General features: G+C 39.3%; 1 protein-coding gene across 4 annotated transcripts in view; it reads left to right on the forward strand.

Moving 5' to 3' along the window:
• The window catches only part of PARN (poly(A)-specific ribonuclease), a 42,026-nt gene extending 27,617 nt beyond the window's left edge, over positions 1-14,409 (forward strand). For all 4 annotated transcript variants that reach the window (XM_066197884.1, XM_066197885.1, XM_066197887.1 and 1 more), the window contains 3 exons: positions 5,947-6,136; positions 11,871-12,064; positions 13,524-14,409. In XM_066197884.1, coding sequence (XP_066053981.1) covers positions 5,947-6,136; positions 11,871-12,064; positions 13,524-13,576 — 437 coding nt within the window. In that variant the 3' untranslated portion in view covers positions 13,577-14,409. The remainder of the gene's footprint in view (positions 1-5,946; positions 6,137-11,870; positions 12,065-13,523) is intronic.
• Positions 14,410-27,507: the final 13,098 nt, after the last annotated feature.

Below are 27,507 nucleotides of genomic sequence, written 5' to 3' on the forward strand. Positions count from 1 at the left end.
GAAATGGGAGAGACTTCAGCTTGTCTTCACTGGCAAATAAACCCACTTTTTTATTTGATTAATAAATTGGTATAACTTGAAGTAGTTGTGTTTCAACCACTTCAGGTCCTCAAAGTTCCGTGCGGTTAACTTTGGGAGTCCTCAGTTAATGCTTTGCATGGATGTTAAGCTCTTGTTTTTCACGGTTTCCTTGAATGTTGTTATCTAGCTTTGTCTGTTCAGGTTGCTGGTCTAGAAAGAGCCTTTGATACCTAAAGGGGAGATTCCTGTAGGTGTCTTTGCCCTTGTGGAGTCAATATAGCCCGTCTCAAATGTACTCTTAAAAACCACTGGTACTTGGAATAGATTAAAACATGGGAAAGTGTTATAAGTATGTTTAAAGTTTTAAAGTGCTTGGAAATAAAATTGGGCTTCTGAGACATTTTACATGATTCTATGTTAATGAAAATAATGGACAAATTTATCAGTGGTACCTCAAAAATGCACCTCATTTATTTTCCCTTAGCAGACAACTTGCGCTTAATTCCCTTTCCCTAAGGCTTAGGTGCAGTTTAGTAACGTCTATATTCTGATTATGAGTAACTTCTGCAATATTTTAAGACCAGTGGTTCAACTTTAGAGTAGTTTAACCTGAGAATCTTCCCGAGAATGTGTTTCTTGCTGTTTCAAATGCAATAAATATACTTAACCTGAAATGTTAAAGACATGTGGAAAGCAACTGCCTGTCGTAAGCGGCAAGCACTGAAATGATGTTAAGTTATTCCATGTGTTGGTGCCCTGATACATGAGCTCCTACAGAATTTAGTGTGTGCAAGATATTTTCTTCCTCTCAGCTTTGAGAAGCCCAATGCTTTTAGACAGCAGGGGAGCAATGGACTAAAGCAGGTGCAGCAGCTGAAATCGTGACGGCCTTTCAATGATTTGTGTTTAAATGATTAATCTTTCTGAACCTGTGAGTTTCTCAGACAGGACTGGACTTTGTGGCTTATTAGTGTTTTGTAGGTTTACTGGAGAGCCTTCTACTTAGCAGGAGTGCTTACCACCAGAATTTAAATGTCTGAGAAGTATTTTGAGATCGTGTGTTTATCAGTCCCTCCTCACTGAATTTGGGGAAAGGACACGTAGTAGATTCCGTATGACCCAGAGTCTGAAAAATTGCATTTCACATGACTGTGTTGTCAGCAATAAGTTAATGTGAAATTTATGCCAGGTGCATTCTGAGTGGAGGTTATAGCCAGGCAAGGGTCGGTCTCTTCTCGCAGGTAACAAATGCTAGGGCGAGGAGAAATGGCCTCCAGGTGCACCAGGAGAGGTTCAGGTTGGATGCTGGGGGGAATCTCTTCACCAAAAGGGTTGTCAAGCATTGGAACGGGCTGCCCAGGGAAGCAGTGGAGTCATTATCCCTGGAGGTATTTGAGAGAAGGACCAGGTGGTTTGGAGCACGGGTGCTCCCGTTTGGTACCAAGGTGCAATCAGCTGTGGGCCAGGCCGTGTCCATTTCTGTCTGAAAGTCCTGCAGGTCTGAGCTCTCTGTGCCTGGAGCAGTAATGGACACGGAGACCTTCTGACTAGAGTGGAAATGTTTTGAACAGGTTATGCTTTTAGATCTGAACTTTTTACTAGCAATGCTGGGAGTTAGAATTCTCCAGCGCTTATTTAAAATCTGTAGTAAACGCAGGGATTGAGATGTGGTGAATTTCAGCTTGTGTTGCTCAGGAATCGCAGGATCAGCTGGAAAATGAATTACTGGTTTTACAGTGGAACCTGTGGTATAAATCATATTAGAGATAGCTATTTTACAACTTCCAGCATTACTGATGTGGAATTAAGAGAACAGATGATAGATTGCCTTCAAGGTGCCTGCAGCCATATTTTTTTCTCATCAGCTAATAAATAAACAAAACAAACAAAAACCCCACCCCAAACCCAAAATGCCCTTTGTACCCCATGAGTTTGAATTGGGGTTTTTCTTAGCGTTGGAAGTCTTGTGACTTCCTTTTCATTTGATTTGTGTTTTTTGAAATGAGTTGAAACAAAAGCTGTGCAATGTATTAATTACTGAGGTAATTAACAGAGTGCAAAGGTTCAGTAGCTTGAATTCTTTTGGTAATTAAATAACTTCATCTGTAAGAGAGTTAAAGTCCTTTATAACAATCTGCATAGATGTGCATAGCATGAAATGTCTCACTGGACTTACATTATCATCTCAGTTCTTTGTTGAGGAAAAAATTTTAAGTTTTGCATAAGGATCCTTCCTCTTTCTTTGGCATGCTTTGTACTTAGCGCTTGATCTTCCTCCTGTCAAACCATTTTCTTTCAGCTCCCCTGTCCGTTTTCCCCTGTTCTCCAGCATGGAGGTTCAAAGCCTCGTTTTGGTTTGCTCTTTAAGTTGCCATCCTCCTTGGCAAGGTGAAGAGCTGCTTTGTCCCTGCATTGATACTGCTCCTTGCTCTGCGTTCAGATACCAAGAGAGAGAGCGGCCTTTGCACGATGCTCTTTTATCTAGGATCTGTATGGGCACCTCCTGTCTTCAGCTGATAGGGGAGAGGAGAACAAAGGGATGGGCAGCACCATGTCCAAACTGGCGTTACTGGTTTGGGTACAGCCTGCAGACACTTGCTGTTATCAATTACACTTAAGAGACTCTGGTCCAGCTAATTAGTCATGTGTGTTCACACTTTGATGCCTTGCAGCAGAAATTGTCCCATATGCTTGAAGGACTGAAAACTCTGTATAGGCTAACCAAAGGGGCCATTAATGTTATATGGACAATTTCACGAATATTGTACAGAATACAGCTGAATTCTGCTTACACCTTGATCATGTCCATGGTTACGTGGTCATGTGCTGTTTCTTTAGGATATGTGGCTTCTCTGGGGATATGCTTGTACATTTGCTGTGGAGGAGCTCAGCCCTGAATGTCCTGTAGGGGACAGTTTAATTCCATTTAGGTGGATTTGAAACATGCCCTCTGATTTGGGATGTTGAGTCTTCTGCTTTCTGTTGATAAAATAGGCACACAGCACTGCTGCTTCCACTCCTGAATTTTCCTTTGAAACACTGGACTATGCATGTGCACTTTTGTCATCATGGCAAACTTCTGGATTGTTTCATGTGGCATGAATAGCCCTAAGTAGTCAATAAATAAGGCTGTGGAACCATCTGGTGAGTATTGAGAGTAAAAGTACTGATTAGCTATTTACTAATTGCACACTGTTGCTCTGGCTGAGGCAGTGGTTCCATGTTTTAGGTGGAGCATGATCAGATGATTAATGCAAAGGTCACTTACAGGCTTCGCAAGTGAAATTTTACTTCAGTGTTTCATAAGCTTAAGTTTTTAGTATTGCAGCCTTAATCTGTCTAGCTCTCTGTGTTCATTGTGTTTGTATATTGTGGCTTTTCTTTTACCTACACAGTTCACCAACATATTTGTCTATTTATTAAGAGGCTCAATATTGTCAGTGGCCATCTGTTGGGATGTTGCTCTGCATAAAAGCAAGGACTTGGCAAAAGGGTATCTTTGTCCACATTCCTCTTGGACCACTCAAGGACAGTCAGCCTGCTCGATGGCTTTCCTAATAACGAGGGCAGGTGCTGTCCTCTAGAAATGCTTTTCCTAAAATAATTTGCAGTTACTCCTATTCTGCTACGAGATAGAAACTTTAGGGCTGCGATTAATGTGAAATGCAACCACGTGGTGTTGGTTACTAGGTCAGGTTTCTCACAGAAAGATTTGTCTCATCTCTTACAATTTAAAGAAATAAGTAAATAGCCCCCCTGAGTTCTCTTCAGTTTTTTGGAATTCACGGAGCATTCTCGCAGTGCATTGCTTCTGTTGGGAGTGCAGAACAACCTAACTGTGTTTGCTTTTTTGGCAGTATGGACAGCATTCGTCAAAAAAGCATCAGAGAAAATGTATTAAACTCTTACAGGGAGCTGCTCTTCAAGCCCATGCAAGATTGATTTATCTGTGTGGCTCCTTAGACTTCTCCATATGCCTTCATTTCAGTTTTTCAGTGATGAAGCAATTTATTCAGCATGTAACATTTTATATTAAATATAGATGCTCTGTATGTATGTGCATATATCTGTGCGTGTATGTGCCATAGGAATGGATTGCTGTAACATACCTGCCGTATTTCAAGAAAGCAGAGTTGTTTTTGTATAAAAATACTGACTCTTGCACAGATTTATTTTAGAATTACATTTAGGCCTCGAATGATTTGCTTTTCTTCCTTAAAAAAGGGCTGAGTTTGTTAGGGGATTAAATGGCAGCCCCATTACTTTGGTTCATGGCTTGCAGCAAAACAAATAATTTTATTACGTTTTAACAAATGAGTATGCATCAGATGATCCGTGGTAACTTTGTGCTTGATTTTAGCGAGTAAAAACATCCTTGAGTTTAACTAAACAAATGTTACCCTGAGGAATGTTGGCTGGCATGCCGTAAACTCCTGTGAGCCTTATTAATTCATTCATGATGCCTGTCCCATAACTTCATGGGCAATAAATATTGTCCTAATTCTTAAGAACAGATCTTGTAACTTTGCAGTTCAAAACAAGTATAAGGGGGGTGAAAGGAGATGTGTCTGACACTTGTTGGTTAGTGCAAAAATCTGGTGGGGCTGTTAATCATAACTACTGCTATCTCTTCTTGGGACTAAAATTAAATAGTCAACGCTCTTGCCTGCCTTTATGTGCATTGCAACAGCGGCATCTATATACCATGGCAGGTGCTGTAGGTATCTCATTTCACTGTTGCACAGCAAATGTACAGAACGGACAGTCCATCCTGAAAGAGGAGAAAAAGCCACGTCCACCCATCTTCCTCACCTTTTCTGAAATTTGGTGTGGGAGCTTGCCATCTCTAGTGCTTGCACCAGAGGTAGCGCAGTAAAACAGCTCGGCTAGAATCCAGAAGTGGGATGTGCATCTGAAACTGCTCTAAAAAATTTGCAATACAAAGTAAAATCAGGATTTTGTTTCCACTACAATTGCGGTGTTTTAAAATGCGCAGAAAAACGATCTGAGGTTTGGTGGTGGGGGGGTGTTTAGTTTTGCTTTGTTTACATTTAAACTGGTTTACTGGTTGGTTTACAATACTTCCTTTCAGAGAACTGGGCTGAAAGCAGCAGAAGACACCAGTTGACACTCAGTTTAATTTGCTGATTCATCTGTTACAGCGATGGCGTCAGGCCAGAGCTTGGCTCCTAGACTAAGGGCTGAGAGCTGTGAAGATGCTGGGACTTGAAGGAATGTTGTTAAATTGTTACTGAGTGGAGGCAGCGAAAGTTTTTTTCTTTAGTTTTAAACTGCTTCTAATTTTGCATTAACTGAAATCTTTCTACCTTGAACTTGAAGTCTTTTTTGGTTAAGGGGAGATTAGACAATAGAAGGATACAAGGATGGAACAGCTGGCTATTAGTTAAGTGCTTCTTCCATGGATATCTTGTGCAACCAAAAATGCAGCTCAAATAAGCTTATGTTTCACAGCAATCAAACAGAGTTTTGGCACAGGCTTTGCAAATGTCGTCTTTTCCTGGCAGACTTGCAAAATAAACCTGCTGGGTTAAGTAATGAGACTAAAAGGGAAAAAATCCAGGAAATCTTTTCTTGCCAACAGGCAATCTGGAAGAGGGTTACGACTGAAGAATTGATCGTTTCTAATTTAAAAGAAACGTCTTAAGTAGATTTAACTCTTTTTGCACAGTCTGACTTTGAGAAGAGCTTTGAGCATCTAGTTCAGACATTGTGATTTCCAGAGAATATTATGGCATTTTGGGTTTGTTTTGGTTTGTTTTTTAGTTGCTAACAATGGAACTAGAAATTGCTTTATGAACAGAACAAATAGTTTGCAGCCTTCTGCTTTTCAAAATCAGCTATTTCAGTAGAGGGCATGCTGTCATTTAAGTGTTTTGTATATAATATCATTCTCCTTCTCCATAGCTGTAAACACCAGCCGGTATGCTGAAAGTTATAGGATCCAGACATATGCAGAGTATGTGGAGAAAAAACATGAAGAAAAACAAGCCAAGAGAAAATGTACAGAAGATAGTTGGAAGGAGATGGAGAGGAAGAGGTTAAAAACCCAGTGCACACCTTACGTTTCCCAGAGTCGATACTACTGTGTGAACAGGTGAGACTGCTCTGCCAGCTCGTGTTCTTGCTGCATTTCTATCTAAAATCTAGCAATTTTCAGGTAGTTCTTATAATACAGGGCATTTTTCTGTATGTATTTCTTTGCATGGAAATCAGTAGTGGTGCATCAGCTGTCACAAGATGCTAGGTAAAGGAACAGAGGGAATTTCATCACGAATGCGATCAGACAGATTTTTAAATGCTGGGATCTTGAGGGCAGGTCACATCACAGCTTCTGAGCTGATGTAGCAGCACTATTTCTTTTAACAAAAATTCAAAAATAATCTTTATTCATACGACACTTGTGAATAGCTCGTGTCATGTGCACTCTTAGTTGTCGTTGTATCTCCTTGTAAGGACCATGTTGGTTTTGGGCAGACTTTCCATGGTGATAATAGTGGTGTGTGTATTTCTTGTTCCTTGTTTACCCACTGATATTAGTGACAAGTTTTGGATATGTTGGTAACAGGCGGCTTCTTTCTCAGTCATCTGTGTAGCTGAGCATGTGAAGGGTATTTTAGTGTTAATATAATTGTATAAATAACCTATCAAGTTATTGCTGTTCTTCCCCCCCAGTTCTATCAATTCTATATGAAAATAAGTTGGAGTGGAGTATATAAGCTACATTTCTCTAAGCAGATGTTTTGGTTTGTTTGGCGGGGTTTTCTGTCCTTCTCCTTCTTGCCCTGTGGTTACACAAACCAAATTTGGTGGTCATAAAACCAGTACTGAGATATTTCTGCTTTATCTTTCCTGGAAGTGCTCCATTGAGTTCTAGTTCTCCTTATATCTTCCTGTAAACATTAATCTGTCATGTAACAAATCCGCTAAACTTGTCCTGTTCTTCTCATGACCTTACGATTTTGCAGGTGTGTATTTTGGCAGGCTGTCAGATGTTCATGCCTTTTGTCACGGTTGGAATTCTAAATGTGTTATAGACGTGTTTGATTCAAAAAAAACCACATGGAGGAAGCTGATGATACAACCCGTATCAAATGAAGTTAGTTTAATTGAACTTTTGTGCTCGGGAATCCTGGGGAGTCCGTGCTGTGAGGAGACGAGGAGCTTTAAGGATTGTCATGGCACCAGCGTGCACGTGGCTGAGCTCTCTAACTCAGGTGGTAGACCATTGAACAGTCTGGAAATACTTACTACACCCTGAGTTTGCTGCAAAGAAACACCGAGTCCTAGTTTTGTTTCTGCCAGAGAAAGTGTCTCCTCTCGATGGACGTTGGAGTTTGGGTCCCTCACAGGTTCCAGGCAGATGGTAACGGTGGCAGAAAGCTGAAATGCAGAAAGCTGATGGGCTGTTGTCTTGCAAGGAAGCTTAACATCCAGCACGAATGTGTGATTTGGAAAAATGCTGAACAAAATGCTTTCCCTAAAAGTTTGACATACCCCAATGAGTTATTTGTCTAAGCACTTACTCGCCTTGAAAATTGTGAATTTATTTTTTTCATCTGGTGTTGTAAAATTCTGTTAGAAGTAGCTTTTTGTTTTCAAACGATCAGCATTTTGATAGCGTTGGTAGCAGCCTTTATTTTGTTGACAGATCTTTTGTAATTAATGTTACATAATTTTTTGTACTCCTATTATTCCGTTAATAAAGTGTTTTGGTTCTGTCCCAAATTCCCTCTCCTGCAGGTCTTTTGACGTGCTTTTCGTAATTTATTTTTATTTGTTACTAGTTATATTTAATTCTTTTGTCAATTTATATTTTGTAAGTGCTTCTCCTGAAGTGTAATCTGGTTAGACAGAATGTGGAACTGCAAACCGTAGTCTTTGATTTCACTCAAGACAAACACTTTATTTTTTTTCCAGACAAAGGTATATTAAAATATTTATACCGAAAGGTATATCAAGTATTTATATTTTTATCTATTATATGCAATAATTTCGGTATAAAGTATAATACCAATATTTATATGTGTGCATGTGTATTTGTCCAGATTAGTTGAAGTCCTGTCGAGCTGAGCACTCAGCGCTGTGATGTATCCAGCAGCTGATCCCTTATAATAGCTTCATGTTACTACATCCTTTATTTATTTATTATTTAATAAGCTTGCTGCATCAGCTTCTGCCAAGGAGCACAGCTGCAGGATAGCTGTTTGTCTCCATGATGACAATGTGTCCTGGCTACTTTTCCATTCAGTAAGGAAGTTGCTGAGTATTTCTTGTAAGGAACTTTTGTCTTAAATTGACGGATGGATGAATAATGCGGCAAAGGTTCTTTAGTTCTTGTCTCGTTGATAAAACTGTAGTCACAGGATACAGGACTATCTGTAGAAAATACTTCAGAAAATAAAGTTTAATAGTATTAATAGCAGTCACAAGATAAAATTACTTATGGTTAATATATATCCCTTGCATATAACTTAATACTACTGTTAAATGTAAAAATTTATTTCAGTGGAAATGTGCCTAATTATTAATATAAGATGGAGAAGCAGAGGGAAAAACTGCTGCATTTGAAAAAACTTCAAGTAGTAAATAAGATCCTCTTGTCCAAATCCGTTGCTATTCCGAACACACTTAGGAAACAGATGGAACTGGCTATGTTGTGCTTAGCAAATTACTGCCTGCCAGCTCTGCCATGACTGTTAAATGCATGGCTTTAAGAGCTTTTCCTTAGCAAAGTAGTGTTAAACCATAGCAGGAGAAGTCAAATGGGGTGTGCTCTATGGAAAACTGGATACCTTGCTCTGTTTGTGCTTACTTATTCTCCTGATCGTCGTCTGGAAGCGGTAAAATAGAATAAGGGCAATGGCAAAAGACTCATATGAAGCACAAGAAAGGGATACGTCACTTTGCCTCACACATATTCTACCTAAAACCAGGAGTGCTGCGTCTTCTGTCGAGTCAGGGTGCTGTTTGTAGCACCACTTCCTCGAATGTCTCCATTTTGCCAAAGATTATCTAATTTTTGAAAGGCACAAGTGTTCCTGCTGATGATTCTTCTGGTTCAATACAGAAATGGTTGTTTATAGTGGTTTATTACCCGTTAAAGAGTAAGAATTGGCAAAGACTGAGGTATTAAGGGTATAAGTAACAAATATTGCAAGTAAATTATTGTAGTGTTCCTGCACTGGGTTGTTATTTCGCCTGCTCTTCAGCTGAAATCACTGATTTTTATGATGGATCAGTATCTACTCGCGCCCCTCAATATTGTTTCAAGTGTCAAGAGGACTTAGGTTTTGTGTAAATGAAATTTATTTTCAATTGTAGGTCCTCACAATATCCAGTCCAATTCCAAATGCCTTGTTGTGATGCAGTGTTTCCTTTAAATCTCAGACGAGCTTTTCCAAAACAGAAAACGTTAAATGCTACATCATCATAATTGTTTTCCTAGCTTTTCCCCTCCTCCACTTGCTGATTCTTTCAGTTTGATTACCGTAGTACTACCTGGATTGCTGTTATTTAATACATTTAATGTAAGTAGAGTTATTGCCTGGATAGCTGTTGTACAGGTGTATTTTGAAACCCAAGCGTTAGGTGGTTAGAGGATGGTGTAAATCTGTGTCTCTAGATGGTCATGAGGATCATAAAAGAGGTCTGTCTGCCTTGGACAACAACTGAAAGCTATTACTGTGTTTGAATCTTTAACTTTCTTCACTTGTTTCTCAGCTGAATGAGGAGGTCGAGGCAGATATATGGACACATCCAAAATAACTGTTAAAATTAGAAAACTGAACTTGGAGAAAACTCTAACTCATATATGCACCCATACTCATTTACTACTAAGTGCATAAGTAATGTTGCTGTAATCTTTAATCTTATTTAAGGTTAAAGAAGAGCAAGATGTAAAAAAAATTAACCCTGTCCCCTCTAGAAGCCAAGCAATCTGTGAATGAATATAAAATAAAATAGATCATTTGGGAGAAGGGTAGACAATGATTCTTCCTTATAAAACGTGTTTGGTTTGTATTTTGTGCTGCCACTTTTTGGTGGTGGGGTTTTTCCCCCCCTTAAGGTATCTGCAGGAGGACTGTGAGGCCTAAGATTAATTTTTATGTTGTTCTTTGGTACTCAGCTGAATGTGCACTGAAGGTCAAGAACTTGTTTCTTTTCATTTGCAATAACTTCACAGGAGTCTTAAGTTGGAAAAAATTAAATTCAGCCATAAGACCATTCAAGAGGGGATCTTCTTGCTACAGTGAGTGCAAGTTCCCTTCTGAGTGCTGAAGAAATCCTGGGATCATTTATGGCTCCTGAGTTTTTTCTTCCTAATGTATTTTTCAGAATGGCTTTCCCTAAAGTAGAATTCTTACAAGCTTTTCTACACTATATTTTTTAAAAATAGTAGTTTTTCATTTCCTAAATGCTCCTTCTTCCCTAGACTTTTTTTTTTTCTTTCCAACCCTGGTTTTTTGCCTGTTTTGCAATATTGGAGTGTGTACATAGGATTAACAGTTCTATCCAGCTTTTTTATTGGTGGTAGTTGTGGTATGACTCAAAATGATGATTTGTAAGAAACCATGCAAGAAGGCCTTCTGTGTGTGAATGTTTGGAGGAGAAACCAGCTATTCATCAAAGTAAATGGTGTTTGTGCTCCTGAAGTGGAAGTAAGAGCATGAGATGTAATCATATGTTTCATCTTTGTTTATTGCCTTTGGACATCCCAGACAGACTCGGTTTTAAGTTGCAAAATGTTCAGCTGAAAAAATTCCATTTCAAAGCCAAAACTATACTGCAAAATTTAACAGCTCTTCCTTTAGCTGAAACCTTATTGAAGCACTGTAACTCACTGCTTTTGATTAAAAAGAAAAAAAAAACAACCTTTTTTTAATGTAAAAGTTTGTTTTGTGACTTAGTATTAATATTTATTTTACTCACAGAATAGAACAGGGCTTAGATGCATGCAGCCATGTTGTGTAGTTCTCATTACAAAATAAAAGTTCATAAATCTAAAACTACCCTTTTTAAAATCGGTTGTTCTGAAAGCATTATATTAGACATTTTAGTAGCTGGTGTTTACATATCTAGAACTGGGTTTTAATTAGCCCCTTTGCTACTGCATTCTCTTTTATATCATGCTAATTTGATTTTAATATTGTCATTTGTCTTCTAAGGAAATTTAACAGTAGCATTTCAGTGGAACAAAAGCCTATGCAAGGTTATTTCAGCATGTGCTGAATGGAGTGGAGCTCTGAGTTCATTCAAATGCTACTAATGAAATGAGTGTGCAATTTTTTGTGCTTTTTATTCTACTGGCTCCATGAATAATAGAGCTCTGCACTTGAAAGCTGGATTTAAAGTTTATTTATGGAGCTTGTTGGTTTTCCTTTATATAGAAATTAAAACTACCTGTAGTTGCAGGAGGGAGGATGAAGTTAGCATTTCCAGTTGTGGTTTTGAGGCTTTGGTCGTGCGTGGTTTGGTGTCTATTTACAGGGCTTTAAAGAGCTGGCATAACTATGAGAATAAAATGTGTAACTGTGCAGGGATAGAGAACTGGTTTAATTCCATTTCAGATGAGTGATCTCATCAGAATAGCTGCTGAGACAGCGATAGAACCAAGAGTGAGTACCTTGATCTCCATAGGGTTGGATTAGATGGCAAATCCATGGAATTTTATCATTAGGCCAGATCTTTCAGATAATGTAGTTTCATGGTACACCATTTGCAACAGTTTATTTTTCTGCCCTCATAAGCGTTAATAGGTGTACATCAGTGTGTACCTGTGTAGTAGTTCGTCTTGACTTTTTCATGATCATCTTTCTTCTGTGTTCCAGTTTTACAGGTACCAGCGCAGTGGGAAAGAGAAGCATGAGTCCTATTGAGGAGGAGACTGGTTCTGATGATATGGAAGAGGGAGAAGGCCAAGCTCCAGAAAACGATCAGACAGACTCCTGTGCAGAGTCCCTTCCAGATGGTAAGAAGAGAGCCAAAAAATTGAAAAAGATCAAGACAGAACAAGTTCCAGCAGGTAAGTGCGATGTTCGTGCACGTGGTTTTCTGTTCTGTTTGGAAATGCTCTAGGCCTGAGCAGAAACTGAAAGTCTTTTCTTGAAAATCTTCGCTTCTAGCAGTAACTTACTCCATTACATGCCAAGTTCTTCTTGAAGCTGAGGACTGCATCATATAAAAATTGTAAAAAATCTCAACAGACAAACCCAAAACAACATCAAAAAGCAAAGAACTCGCCCCAAACCAAAAAACTCAAAACTAACCAAAACCCAATCTGACACCAACCAAAGGAATCAGAATGTAGTTGATTTATTACTTCTGTTTACTTTCTTCCTTAAAATAAAGCGTTTTGAATATTGTTTTAGGTATTCTTCATGGTTTTTTTAATGTGATTTCGTAGTTAAGGTTACTCAATGTGTTTTGCGTATCGTAAGCAAAATTGAAGGCACTCTGTTTTGGTATGTGCCTGAATCCATTGTGTTCTGTGTGGTGTTTGTAACCATAACCTTTGTGCTGCTTTAGTTGGCTCAAGACTTTTCACCTGGGGTTGGTGTGAAGGTGGGTGTTTTCAGATTTTAACACCTATATATTTTTTTTTTTAGCCAGAATACTTAGAACTGAATATCTGGCTAAATGCAGACAGGGTACAATCAGATGAGGATGTTACACCTTGGAATTTTTGCTGGTTTATGAGTTACTGCTTGTACAAAAAACGTAAATAACTAACCTTAGATCACATGAATTTAAACATCAGAAGATTTTATTTTTATTGATCTGTTTCTTGTTGATTCTATTCCCAAGTTCGTTAGTAATTTCTTGCAGAAATTGGACTATAATAAAAATGAAATCGTATCTTAATCTGGTCCAGATGACCATACCATGTTAGTCATCTGGAGAACTGCCTGCATTGAAGTACATTCAAATATTCATGATGAAAGCTTCATTACAGCTGCACTAGCAGCTTTTATCCAGAAAGTGGTATTGTAGACCAGGCAAGAGTGTCTATGGTAATTCAGAGTATAAAATTCAGACTCTGTGTTTGGCATTATGGGAATATGCGTTATCAGTATTAATGATTCATCTTTATTCTCCCAATTAATTTGGGATGGAAATATTCTTCCCTGTCTTAACAGCCTAAATAAAAATAACAGCAAGTACACTTGGGAAAGTAGTATTTAACTTTATCATCCCAGTAATTGCAAAACCAAAATTACCTAATTGCTAGGGTTAAAAATACTGTATTTACCATTCATGTAAGAAACCTGAAGTTAGCCTTTATTTTTTTTTCCCTTTTTATTTTTTTTTTTGTAAGTACCTATACAAAAACAGTCTCTTGGCTTCTCTTCGTAAATACTGAGTTGCCAGTAATGTATCTAGAGCCTCCCTCTATAGGGAAATACGTCTTAATATCCTCTGAAAGAACAACAGCAACAAAAAAAATCTTGATTTAATTTTTATTCCATGATTCTGTCTTCTAGGAAGCCTCACAACTAGTTCCACTGGAATTTTTGAGGTCCCTGAAACATGGTAGGAAACAACTGCCTTAACAAGTGGAATTGATTGAAAGCAGTTGAGAGAATGCACCTCTTGGAAGCCATACTTTATTTAAATAAAGTGGTGTTAACAAAGCAGTACGTGTCCTGAAAATCAGTTTAATTATTTTAAACTGTTTCTTGAACAATCACTGTCAGTTTGACTCGTGTGTATATCACCCAGTAACCTGACTTGTCGTTGATCCTGTGAAATCCTTGCTGTTGTAACTGATGTTAGGTTTAAGAAGCAAGACTCAGTGTCCTTTGGTCACCTCCTTTGGCATGCTGGCTAAGAACTGGCACTCTGTGATTCTGTGCTAGGCTGTTTCCTCTGCTTGGGGAGTTACCAGAGCTCTCCTAATCTTTAGCTGTTTTTCCAGGCAGCATCAGTATGCTGTCAGCATTAGAAACAGGCAGAACTGCAGTTTCACATATTGCATTCTGCCTGTTACTTTAACCGGGAGCATTGTTTGAATTTCTGTTCTCTACCCCCACCCCCAGTGCAGGTGGTATTTATCTGAATACCAGCCTTACACATACCTTACCATTTCAAAAAACTGTAACTTAAAAGTTTCTCAAACGTTCGTTTCCTGGTGGGAGGTAGTTTTTGTTTTCACATCTGTTGTTTCCACTTTTAAATCCTGATTTTGTAAAAAAATGTTTTTTGGTACCTGTGATAAACCTGCTAACTGCACCAGCCCTTTATTTGTTTAAAAGAGGATCTGCATTGGTAGATTTCAGAAAATGTTTGATATTTAAATTTTTGTATCATGGAAATAAAACCAAAATATGTATTTCCATAACATGAAAATTAAAGACATTTTCTTAGGAACTGGTTTGGTTTTATTTATTCACATCTGAAATGGTTTGAGTGAATTTTTTTCTTTCTTCCCAATATAACAATTTTTTTGTCATCCTGTGAGTAGCAGACCCTTTCGTTCCATGGACTCTTTTCAAGATACTTGTGAAATGTGACCAAGAAAAGCAAGCCTATTGTCATAAGATTTAAATTGCTGTGCGTTTCCCTTGGAGGGGTGAAAACAAAAGAATTCCACAAATCAGCAAGTTCAGAACCATTTCTGTCCAAGAGTGGAATATTAAGAAGGCTTCATCATATAATATTTACACCAGAGTGGGAACCACTGTCATTTGAACACGGAATTACCTGTTTGAAGGTATGTCAAAATTTGTAGGTTTTTAAGTGATTGTGAACGTGCATTGCAAAGGGAAAAATAATTTCAAGATGTTAAATGTGAAATGTTGCATTTCTAACCTTAGACTACTCCCAGAAGTACTATAATTAAATTGTTTAATAGCAGCTCTATCGTCACATTCTCACACTAAAATGTGGGAAAGAAGACTTGCTATTAGTGATGCAAGGGAAAATTAGTAACTGAACCCTTCTGCTCTCAAGAAGCCAGAGACTTTTTTTCCCCAAGACTCATGACCTTAGGACTAAACACTTGCATCACTTTCATCTTGAGTATCCAAACCGGTTGTAAATTTAGTTCTCAGAATACGTGCAACACCTAATAACAGTTGCATGGAGTATCCATGTCTCGTTGAGGTGGTTCAGGTAAGTCACACGCTGTTCTATCCGCATGTTAGAGTGAGTTATTAACTGTACCTCCTAAAGAACTGGCATAGCGTGATTTGGGACAGAGCTTGAGTCATGACGACAAAAGGGCACAGAAGCATTTGAAGGGATTGTCAGAAGTGTGGGTTAAGGGGCAAGGAGTTAGCTGCTCAAGAGACCCAGGGCCACGCTGTCACAGAGCATCCACCTGCAGTCTGTACCCCAGCAGGATCTCCTTGACTCTTGAACAGCGATGCTTACATACCTGCAGGGAAAATAAAAGTCTTAATTACATTACAATACAATCCCTTAAAACTTGTTTCTTTGGAGCAGGCTACATACATACTTCTCCGCAGTGCAAAGGTTAACAGCTCTACCCACTATTTCCATGCACCTCCTCTCAGCTGTCAGTCTGAGAAGCTGGATGTTACTGATCTCTATCGCTAATTAATACTGCTTAAGAAAACAGGGTTCTTGCATGCCCTAGTCCTTTTTCTGTGCTTGATTTTAGCCGTCGCCATCTGGCTAAGCTGCTGAACTGCGCTGGATGTGGCTGTAACATTTCTGGGACTGCATTTGGGTGGATGAGTGTCCGAGGCCGGGTGCTGTCCTGAGCCCGCCCATCCTGCACCAGCCCTCGCTGCTCTGCGGGCTTCGGGCCGCTTCACTGCGCCTTAAATGAAATCATTCATTCGAGGAGGGAAAGAATGTAGCTTCAATTAGATCCACATTTATTTCATAATGTACGCTTAAAAATATGCGCGTAGAATTTGTTTTGGGAGAGCAAAGCTGTCATCGCTAGTTGTGCTGGCTCTGCGCCTTCCTGCTCGCTGGGGGGGTCTGTGCTGTTACTAACCCCAGAGGTCAGCGAATCACAGAATATCCTGAGGATCGCCGAGTCCAGCTCCCGGCCCCGCACCGCAGCGTCCCCCGTGTGAGTGGGAGCGCTGTCCCGGCCCCTGTCGCCCTGGGGTGCTCGGCTCCCCTCCCGCTCCCCGCGGGCGCGGCCGCCGCCTCTGCCCTGCGCTCTCCGCCGGCCGCGCGCGGCTGGGGCTGCGGCCGCCCTGAGGGGTCGCGCTGGCGCCTTCCCCCTGCCCGAAGGGGCCGGCAGGACCTTGCCCTCGGCAGGGCCCAGAGGAACGTTCCCCTCAGCAGCCGTGCAGCGGCTGGCCTGTGCCGGTGCGTGCCCCGCGCCCCCGCCCGGGCCGCGGCCACGGGCGGCCGGTCCTCGCCGCTGGCTCGGTGGGGACGGAGCTGCGGGGACGCTGAGGAGGGTCAGGAGGCAACAAGCGGCAGTGTATACAAGTGCTCGAAGTAAGCCTGGAAGGAATTGAGGAATGGCCGTGAGAAGATGAAGGAATTTTGTGAGAAGCGTTTAAACAAAAAAAAAGGGCTCTCGAAGTGTAGGCCCGGACGTGGGGGCGTGTGACGAAACGCTGTGGAGAAACGTGAGGGAGGTCCGCCTCAGCGGCGAGTGAGGTCGGTGAGCTGAAACCCTGCCACTGCAGAGCAGCGAGAGCGGGCTTATTTTTCTTAATAAGTTCCCTGGAACTTAGACTTGACAGTGGTAATTTACTGTGGTGATGGAGTGCTTCGTTGTTCACCTCAGAAAGCGCACTAAAACTGCGGTTAGAATAGTAACTTTCAAATTTGTCTCAAGTGTTCATGGGTGAGAAGTGTTAACGAGTCAAAGTGCCCAGGATTGCAGCACAGGATGTAGGAAGTTGCTGGTGAATGAGAAATAGAGGTAATTGGATAGTGTAAACTAAGGGAAGAGTGCGAGTGTCCCCAAGCCATGGATTTGAATGGGGACAGGTAAGAGACTGAATGAATCTTCCAGGAAATTAAGATTGCCGTGAGTGCAATGGCCTGTTCTTGGTCTCAGATTTGAGCTTACGGTTTGGAGCAAAAAGTTAATAGCTTCAGATGATTTAAATGGAGACCTAAATTTATTATGGAACCAGTGGTAAAACTGGTTCTATAAAGCTAAAACTTCTGGTGATTGTGGGGAAAAGTAAATGTTGTAATTCTTTCTTTCTTTAAACTTTGGAGTCCTGTCATGGTGCCCAGAAAATGTCTGGTATCCTGGATGTGTTCACTGTCTTTAAATCATGGTAAATGTAATGCAGACAAAAATGTCCTCTGCAATTCAGTGTTGGAGCATAAAGAAGAATCCTGACAATCAAAAGTTCTTGGCTTCCGATGTGTTTAGACTACTGCCAGCTGAGCAGATGTGTACGTTGAAGAAGATTCCTCAAGTTACTCCACAGTACATTTAGTAAATTAATAAGTGTTTGCTTGTTTGTATTGTACTGTTACAGCTTTAAACATACACTGAACTAACACTCCACGTGTGCTTTACAGATGTACTGCCACATGTTCATTGGACGAGGAGCAATAGCTGGTGGGTTGGACTGAGTTTCGTAGGGTCAGGGTATTCATACTTGGGATGTTCTTTTTGGTTTAGTAGTATGCAAGGAGCTCATTTAAAGAATACTTTTCCTCATCACAGTAATTATTGGCCGCCATGTGTTTCCACGAGCGCTGTAGCAGATCACAAGTCAGTCCCAGCTCAGGGCAAACACGTATGGAACACATCTATTCAGAAATGCAGTATAGAAAACACTCTGCCAAACTGGGGGAACTTAGATTTCCCTGTGCTTATGTAAATTTCTTAAAAGAGCTGATAGTTGTATTTGTACATGAGCAGTTTGCAAGTTTTGCAAACCATGTTGCGGTTTGTTACCCGGCTGACCCTGGATGATGGGGTTGGTAGTGGTGTGCAGCTGAACATCAAAGTCTGGAGCTTGTGGCTGTGCTGAGCCACTCGAACCCTAGTCTGTGACCTGTTTTCAGCCCATCAAGTGACAGAAAATACAATTGCATTAAAGATGATTGCTTCAAAAAAATACCTTTTGAAGTTACCAATTCCTTTTATAAGCCTCAGAAGTTTTGCAGTGTTACTGAGGTAAAAATGGCTATTTTATTTGATTCTAAATATGTATTATAACTTGGAATATTTCTTTCAAATGGGATTTTAAACTTAGAATGTTTAAAGATGACTGAACACGTTTAGTTCATGTATATACTTAGGGGTGGGGGATTTTTTTGTTTGTTCTTTTCTTTAATTAGATGTTAGTGACTTAATTGTAGGATGTGTCTTCAAAAATAAGTCTGCTCCAAGCCATATGCATGTGTCTACCATTTAAAATTTTTGCATTAGGGGACATTGCTTGCCTCATCTGCAATAAATAACTGATACGTGTTTGCTAACAATACCACAGTAATTTAAAATTGACCCTCCATTCTGTTTAGAAAAGGTCTGCACTTCAGCCTTGCCTTTCGGTTCTCTCATATGCTCGATTTAATTTCAGTTATCCGATTTTTGAAGTGCTGTTGAGAAGCTGCCAGTTACCATTAGAAACTTGCTAAAATGGTGTAGAACTGCTGAAAGCGGAAATAATAGTTCAGTTGTTTGCTCCTGTGCTGAGCATGTTGTCTTCAATGAATAATGCAGTGTTGCGAAGGGATGATTTGCCAGAGAATTTCCCCTCACTGTTAGTGGACTCTCTCACCCGTAGGCTAATAGCCCTTTCTGCTGGGTTGTGCCATGCTCCCCTGGGGTTTTACAGTAATTGTTACTAAAACTGATTAAAAGATGGTGGTACTAAGTGATGAGTCTGTGGAGAAGTTAATGGGAACTGGCGAATTTTAGGAGGTAAATGAGGTGTTGCTTGAAATGTTTAATATTCCATTGTCATAGAACACGTCACTGTATTTTTAGTATTTCAGTCAGGCTTCTTAATTGAAGTAAATTCTTCTGTCTCATGGAGGGTGCAGCTCTAAGGTGTTCTAAAGTGTTTATAACATTTTCATGGTAATTCCTAGTGGATATGTGCAATTACGCATAGAGGGATTTTTGAGACTCACACCTTTGGTTTTAATCAGATCCAAGAACGGGAATTTAACATCTAATTGTTCATTTAATTCACATCTAACATGAAATTTGGGTTGAGGATGTGTCTAAAGTAAAATAGAGATTCAGTGCCAGAATCACTTGTTTAATACCTTTTAGCCTCTTTATGCCTTCTTTTTGCTTTTTGAAGAAAGAGCTAGGAGAATTACACTAAATATAAACTAAATACAAAAATACTTTAGACCGATGGTTTTAGCAAATACCTTTTTCCTTACGACTACTCTGAAAGACATTTTGAAGCACTTATGATGACAGTGGCAATAAGTCAATTCAGTATGAGTACTAGCTCATACTAAAATCTAAATTAATGCAGTTTATCCTAAAAACATTATAGCAGCAGCTACACAAACTACAAAACTGTTGGAATTCTAAGAAGACTAAAGAATAGAATGGTGCTAAATTTAATATATTTCTATACTAGTAGCACTCAAATGTTAGCAGGTGGAGCTGTTTTTTGCCTTGGAAGTGAGCTGTAAAACACATGCATCTGAAATTGCTACTCCAACATATAAAATAGGTCTAATAAGGAACAGTAAATGGTAGCATTTTCTGGGGAAAGTGCACTCTTTCTCATGGCAATAAGTGGTATCAGTGTTCTGAGAGGATTCCCACGATAGTCTGGCAATTTTCAAAGACTTGCTAAATGTACAAACTTACATTTGAAGGGACCTTGTCTGGGGGTTTTTTGTGTGTGCCGATGTTTTTTGTGTATATTTTGTGTGTGCCTAATCTTAGGGTACGTGTGTTATGAGCAAGAGCTGGAAGCTTTGGTGCATGTGTCCCAGGATCTTAAAAAGTACACAGACTTCCTTATTCTGGCTTGCCAAAACAGGCGCTCGGGTGTTTTGGTGGGACGGATTTTCTGTCAGTAGATGCTTTTCAGTCTAGTGTCGATGTTTTCTCAGTTCACGTAAAGAATATGGGAAGTGGAGTGTTTTGCTTTTACGGGAGTTCAGACAAGATAAGAATTGTGGTAAGTTCTGAATTCCAGTTCCTTAAATAAAGGTACTTCCTGCCTTCCACCCCGAGCGTATTTCAACAGTTTAAGGTAATGCACAACATATTTAAAGTGGCTATCACATTCTCACCTATTTCTAAATACAAAATGCTCACCTGTGTTAAATAAACCAAAGACTTTCTTATTTCTTGAATACATTTCTGAAAAGCAAGCACACACGTAAACACAGCATTTAGAAATGTAGTAGAAAAACCTTTGAAAAATGTTGGATGTTTGCATTACATAGAGTTTTGCTTGTGTGTATTTTACCTTTCTACTTAGGAATAAACTATTGGAATAAAAATTCTGCTGTGCATTGAATATGGAGTACAGTTTCAAATGTAGTCACACAGTTGAAGGCAGATTTGTGAACCGTAATCAGTATTTATTGCTCCATTACTCATTTTGGCAACAAAGGTTTCATGTTGTTTCTCTGTGCAAGAACTGAAATTATCAGTGTGTTTGAAATTGCAGTCTCTACCTCTCACAGGCTGTTGTATGACTCGGGCAACCTGTGGAATCTCAGTGTGTTCATGGGTAGAGCACTACGTTTCCACGTGCAGGGTATTTACGTGAAGTGGAAGATAAAATGAATAATCTTGCATGGTGACTGTAAGGATTGTGTTCAGCTATGCTGCCACGAGTGCAAAGGGATTCCTGCAAGGAGGAAGGCTGGGGACACTGACAAACAGCTCATCTAACAGCCTGACAACTCTACACTGTTGAACGTGATGAAAGCTACAGAAAACTGCAAGAGTTTTGCTTGGAGGCTGAATAGCTAACCCACACCCCAAAAAATCCTACAATTGCTGAAAGGAAATGAACAGAGGTTATCAGTAAATAGGAGAGGTTAATTAGTTGGTGAACTGTTGCCTTTGTCTTCACATTTAATGTTTCTTGAACAGAACTGAGAAGTCGTGCAGGTAAGATTTCATGCAGGGATGCCCTTTGACCAATGTGACCCTAGAGTGCAAAAAGGTGAGATTGTTTTCCTGTCTTGTTGAGTAGCATGCAACTCTGTCAGCACTGCCTGGGAATGCTGAGTACTCAGCTGGACCACAGGCTATAGACGTTTCACACTGGGGAAGATTTTCTGTGTCTTGTCCTTAGGACGGACTGGCATTACTGTTTAACATGCACTAATAGTGTAATGAACTCTAATGTTACTGCTACTTGTTTGCACAGCTCTCCTATTGAATGCCAATACTATGGAATTTATATCACAAACCCTTACGAGAACCTATTTGGTTTTATGTTAGCAAACAGTACGCAAACATCTAGTCAAATAGACACAGGAAAATTAACAAAAAAGGTTTGTATTGTCCAAATTCCTTGAATTGATTGTTTTTACATCCTTAAGAAGAACCTCATTTAATCATTTAATTTTAGTTTGTAAAGGTGAGAAGTATTTTCTTATCAAGCATTCCTAGTAGAATCCTAGTTTACTGTCTGTTTCTTTGAGACAGATGGAAGATGCTGTTTATACTTCAAGTTTTTCAGCTTTCTGCTTAGTTTTTTCAGTTTATAGATAATTACTGAGACTGTGAGCAGATTTTGCTGAGAAAGATATCACTAAAAGAAGACATGTTTGAGCAGTCTTTGAAGAGAACATTTAATTTGTATTCCATCCTGGTTTTGAGAGGTCTTGTTTGTATTGCAAGGCACATTCTAAGACTAAGATACAGAACTGTGCTGTCTAGCTCTAGATGGGAGTATGTGATGAGTGCAGATGTGGGTATGATATGCACAGGAAGAAAAAAGCCAAGCCCTGGGATCTCTGTACTGTGGGAAACAGAACAGAGTAAGTGATCTTCCTGCCCTGTAAATCTGACTGGAGTTTTATTTGCCACCCGTCCAACTGTAGAAACTTCTAGGGAGAAGCAGCAGGAAGCTGACACTTGTCTAGTGTTCTGAGTAATGTAAGTGCCAGCTAAACCATGTTCAGGAAACTGGGGGGTTTGTCCTTTTATCTTCATGCTGAAGTGTATTTGCAGCTCACACAGGTTTAGAGTTCAGTCTGGCAAAAAGGTGAGATGAATTTTAAGTTTCCTCTAAGGAGAAGTGAGTTGCTTGTCAAGTTTAATGCAGCCTAACCTAGAAAAACAGAAAGTAAAAATGTTTACTGTAGTGAGATGTAAATACAAGTACTTGTAGTAGAGCAGGAAAATTTGCAGGACATGTGACTTTTATATATTTTCTAAAGCTGCTCTTGCTTTGTGTCTTCTGAACACAGCAGATATCACGTTTACTCCGTAGATTAGGAGAGCCCTACTAAGATCTATCCGCATTCAAACTAAAATAAAAACAAAAAAACCCCATCACACTGAATTTTCAAAGCTTTTAGTGCATGCAGGACAGAGTTATTATTGTTGATAACAAACTGAGAGTGCTGCCATGTTCCAGACTTTTTTTTTTTTTCCTGTGGAATAGATATCAGTGGGAATGATCCTGAGAGAAAATCTGAATTGTGCCAGTGATCCCTCTGGTTGGGTGGATCCATTTTAGCATGCTCTGGCTTGGTTTTAGGTAACTGAAATTAGTACTGGAAACTGGAATGGAAAAAATGGGTAATATAAATAAGTTAAAGCATCCATGGTCATAGATGCACAGTATCTGCTTAATAATAAAACTGAGGCAGGGAGGGACTTAACAGCCTTTATAAAATTCAAAATATCCAAGCAGAAGAATAACTGGAGAATTGACATAGTTGACTTGAAAATCATGAGTGCTTCACTTACATTTCATTAGAAGAAGGTAATAGCTCAGTGATTAAATAATATTATGCCACATTCAAAAGCACAGTCTCCCACTCCCCCTTCATTTCCTGAAGTTTGAGCCCTGTTTAAATCACTGTAGAACCACTTGGCACTTAGTCATACTCAGACATGCCAGTTCATGTGCTTCTGTGATCCAGCTCACTCACGTGGCTGCAACTGTCTCGCACCTTTCATGCTCTGGAAGACTTTTATTTTTTCCTTTGAGCACTGAGTTGAGTGGGAGCTACAAATGCAAGGCTTGGAGTTTGAGCGGCTGCATGAGTTCCCTTGTACAACGCCCAGTTCTTATGCCATACGTGCAACTGATTATTATATTCTACACAATCCTGAACCTGGAAGCTAAAAAGCCTCCAGAAATCATTTGTCTGAAACTAAAGCAATTCTTCATAGAGTGATTTGTTTCTGTTCCACCCTGGGACATTTATCACAAGTTTCACACTGAAATTCATGGTTGGTGGGAATCTGCAAACATTGGATCTTTGTTTTTATATGTACTTACTTGAGATTTTATAACAAATGTGAATAATGATTTTTTTCCTTCTCTTTTAGTTTATTTGTATTTCCGCTGGTCTATTGAGGATTAGACAGCAGCATACAACTTAACCAGAACAGTTCACAAATGTATTTTCAAACTTAGTGTAGAATAAGATACAATTTAAGGGAGTTCTTACTTGCTTCCACAGTGCTTTTTATTCTTGTGACATAATCTTATCCTTAAAAGACAGAAATCCTTTAATTTTTGGAACTGTATGTAAGTAGCTGTGGCTGGGACACTCAACACTGAGTCAACCTGCAGAGGTTTAAAGTGTTCTGGAAATGTGACTTTAATATTGTATTCAGCTCAGTTTTTTAGTTGGGGATGGTTCTTCAGGGAACCCGTGAAGATTTACAGCATTGTAAAGGGAGACAGTACAGTCTGTCTTGTCTTTGCTAGCTCTAGATAGAGTAATTGCTCTGGCAATTTTACTGGCATTTCTTTCAGTTTACTGTAAAATCATATCACAATGAATTTCACATTTTTCAACAAAATCAAACCAGAAAAATAAATATTTCAATAGATCCCAGGGCTAGAACGGCTCCAACACTTAATCTGATGGTTATTGTAGAGCTGTTTTAATCCTACAAACTTACTAGAGGATGTTCTGCTTAACTTAGGTTTCATTAGTGTAATGTAAGTGTGTTCTATTGTCTGGTTTTGTTCTGTTATTCTTCCCTTTAATAGCCACCTAAAAGGAACAGCCACTGAATTGCGAAAAATGAGGATGAATGACACATTGTAAGGAAAGGGGCTCTATGCCAAATTCCACACATTTACACTGCCAACATTTATCCACAATGTTGGCAAAGTGGAGAAACACTTCTGAGCTGCTCTGTTATTTATGAGACAGATAATTATTTTCCCTGGGAGGATGGCGCTGGATAATCTGATTTTTGTCACCGTCAGCTTAGCCACCAGTTTTTAGGGTGCCATTGGGCAGCACACTTTAACCCTTCTGTGTCTCTTGTTTCTCCTTCTGTAAAATGGAAGTGATAGTTCCCGATCTGACGTTACTCTGAGATTTAATTCACTTAAGCTCCATAAGTATATTTTATTTTCATGTGAGGCATTATTGCGTATTAAAAGAATCATTGCTTAAATGAATTTAGTATTTATTTACTTGGTATTATGTGAGGTTGTTTTTTTTTTCCATGAATGGTGAATTAACTTGTTTTATATCTATTATGAAGTGTTTGACTAAATCAGGTATGACAGTTTGCTTCAATTTCATTTGACCAATACAACCATACACATTTAAAGCTCTTCTGCCTCATTTGTTCTTTCTGAAACCCTTCCAGGATCTGTCTGCAGAAAATACCTGAAATACCGTGTCTTTGTGTCTCGGTGCATTCCCCTTCCCTCTGCCGTTGCAGTTTTTTTAACTAAACGGTGTTATTTAACTAAACTTTTTCCGTATTCTGATTCAATGCACAGGGCCAGTGTTCCAGTGGTGTTTTATGGAGTCTCAGTGTGTGCGGTGATCTCGCTCCCTGCCCCCCCCGCCTTGTCCTGAAAAGCCCTGCAATGCAGCTTTTCCTGGTATTGTAAACTCCCAGCTCGGAGCAGGGGCTTGGAAATGTGCGTTCAGTCGGTGAGGACGGCACTTTGAACAACGTGTACTAAGGCTTGGTGAATTTGGAAGTTAATTACTGTGTAAGAGGTTTCTTAGAGAAGTTGGTTCTGAGCAGTTGCCTTAGGCAAAAGAGACAAATTCTTACTTTCTGAGATGTCTTCACAACAGCAGGCACTGAAAGCGTGCCCGAGGTCTGGCAGATAAATATTCACTGTAAACCTGACCTGGGCAGTTACACAGAAGCTGTTTTTTAATGCAGCTTGAATGCTACGCAGGACTAATGCGGTGCTGGGAGGAGGCAGGGGAAACGAAGTAAAAGAACAATTAGAATAGCTGTTCTTCGAAATCATAGTCCAGGCTTTCTTGGATAATATTTGTGTGACAATGGAGGTCCGTGGGACAACATAGGCTTTTCATCTTGATGTTTGTAGGGAAAGACACAAAGTTTTTAAAATCCCTTGAGTAAGTACACAAGAACGCTTTCCAGTGACATTTACTATCTGCTACAGTCCTCTTCAAATATTTTCCTGGTGTAGTTTCAGCATCATGTAAGCACAAAGAGAAGGGGTTATCCTGTTGCCTGTGGTCAGTGGTGTGACATAACTCATTCCAGTTCATACCCAGTGCATTCCCTCTTCCCCAACAGACACACCAGGACTCTAAGGTTCAGGCCACTTATCGTAATGCTCTGATTGCATTACAAATGGGAGTAAGTTGAATTTGGATTTTTGGTTTTTTGTTTCAATAATCTAATTATTAGTTTTGCTTTTGAGTTTGTGTGGAAGACAGAGCGCAACAAAGAAGAAACAATACTTCAGTTTATTTTTTATTTCAGCTTTCACATATGCTCTCTTTGTATCCTTATAGTTTCATTTCCTGAATGAAAATTTTAACATTAATTTCCCATTAAAGGTTTTTTTTTTTATTTTTTTTTTAAGTTTCAACAAAATCTTTCTTTTGTTTTATTCCAGTACAGTGTTTTCTCTTGTGCTGTGTTTGGACTTAGTAGGACATCTAAGCAAAAAGTAAATGTTGCTTTTTTTAAAGGTCACGTACATTCTGCCAACTATGCACATTGCTGGTTAGTGGGATACCTCCAGGAGAGGGCTTATGAAGGTAGCTTGAAAGTGTCTGGGATTTAAAAACCATGCAGAGTAGAAACTCATAAAATACATTATTTATGCAGAGAGAAAAAGTCTCTGGGGCTCACAAAGAAAGGTAGCAAACTATAAAAATATTTTTAATTTGCTTAGGATGTAACTCTTCATGTTAAATATGCAGTGCCTGCAAAGTGTGGTGTCCAACTCTGTAATAGAAGCACCTCAAGCTTGAACTTAATTTGGTCCAAAATAATTTAGCCAAGTGGAACCACACAGAAGTCACTTACACTTTTTTTTTTAATTTACAGTGTAAAGTTTAAAAATATTTTGCTGTGATATCAATGTTGAATGTGTGCAGTAAGAGAGAGACTTCTGTGCAAATTAACTTTTCCATTTATAGCTTCCTGACCTTCAACTGACTTTTTTTCCAAGTTGCATTCTTAGATTGCTGCAGCAGAAAAACACCTTTATAAACAGAAAGAAAATAATTAACATTGACAATTAATTTTTCTGATTAAAAGCTTGTGGAGGCCTAGTGCACACAATGGCCTCAATTTAAAAGGTGAATGATAGTTTTCACATTATTTTCCCTTGCCCTGAAGCAGTAGTGTGTGGACATGCGTGTAGCTTTAGTATCACAGGAGCTTCTAAGGAAACCTTTCTTGTCCTAGTGCTGGGCTGTTGGACCCCCATGTGACAGTGGGACACGAGGCTGTGCTGGAAAACCAGTCTGCGTGAGGAGGGACTTGACCACCTGATGAAGCCTTGGAGGTAAAGAAAGGGGGAGTAGGAAAAAGAAATGTGATCAAGGCTAATAGAATTGCAGTACTGAAACACCACATAACAGGCTTACTTCAGTTTGAGGTTCTTTCTCCTTGAGTGTACAAAGAATAGATTTGTTAATATAAGGCAAAACTACAAATACCCCTTTTGTTTTTGTTTGGTTGGGGGTTTTGTTTGTTTGTTTGTTTTTGGTTTTTTTTAAGAAGTAACCTTTAATTAGTTTCTTTAGTGTAGATCACATAAATGGGATCAGGACTTTTTCCCAAGATGAGGGAATATGAAGATGCCACAAACTGCATTGTAGGAATCTTCTCTAAAGGAATAGCTTAATCTTAGATGAGCAATTACCATTCCACTAAAAGCCATCAGGCTAACCTTCAAACCATGCTAACATTGAATTATTTGAATTTTATGAGTGATTGATTTTCATTATGATTACCATTATAACGGTTATTGATTATCATCTGTATTATGTTACAGAGTTGGACTTTGTGTTTGATAATTCACTGCTGTTACATGACAAGTTCCTTATGACAAAAGTACACATCAAAATGTGGCTGTGGTTAAAACATCTGGGTGATTTTAAATAGCAAGCTTTCCCTTTGGTGGA

The sequence above is a fragment of the Chamaea fasciata genome, unplaced genomic scaffold (assembly GCF_029207755.1).
Source record: "Chamaea fasciata isolate MVZ Bird 193981 ecotype frontalis unplaced genomic scaffold, bChaFas1.0.hap1 SCAF_16, whole genome shotgun sequence".
Taxonomy (NCBI): domain Eukaryota; kingdom Metazoa; phylum Chordata; class Aves; order Passeriformes; family Sylviidae; genus Chamaea; species Chamaea fasciata.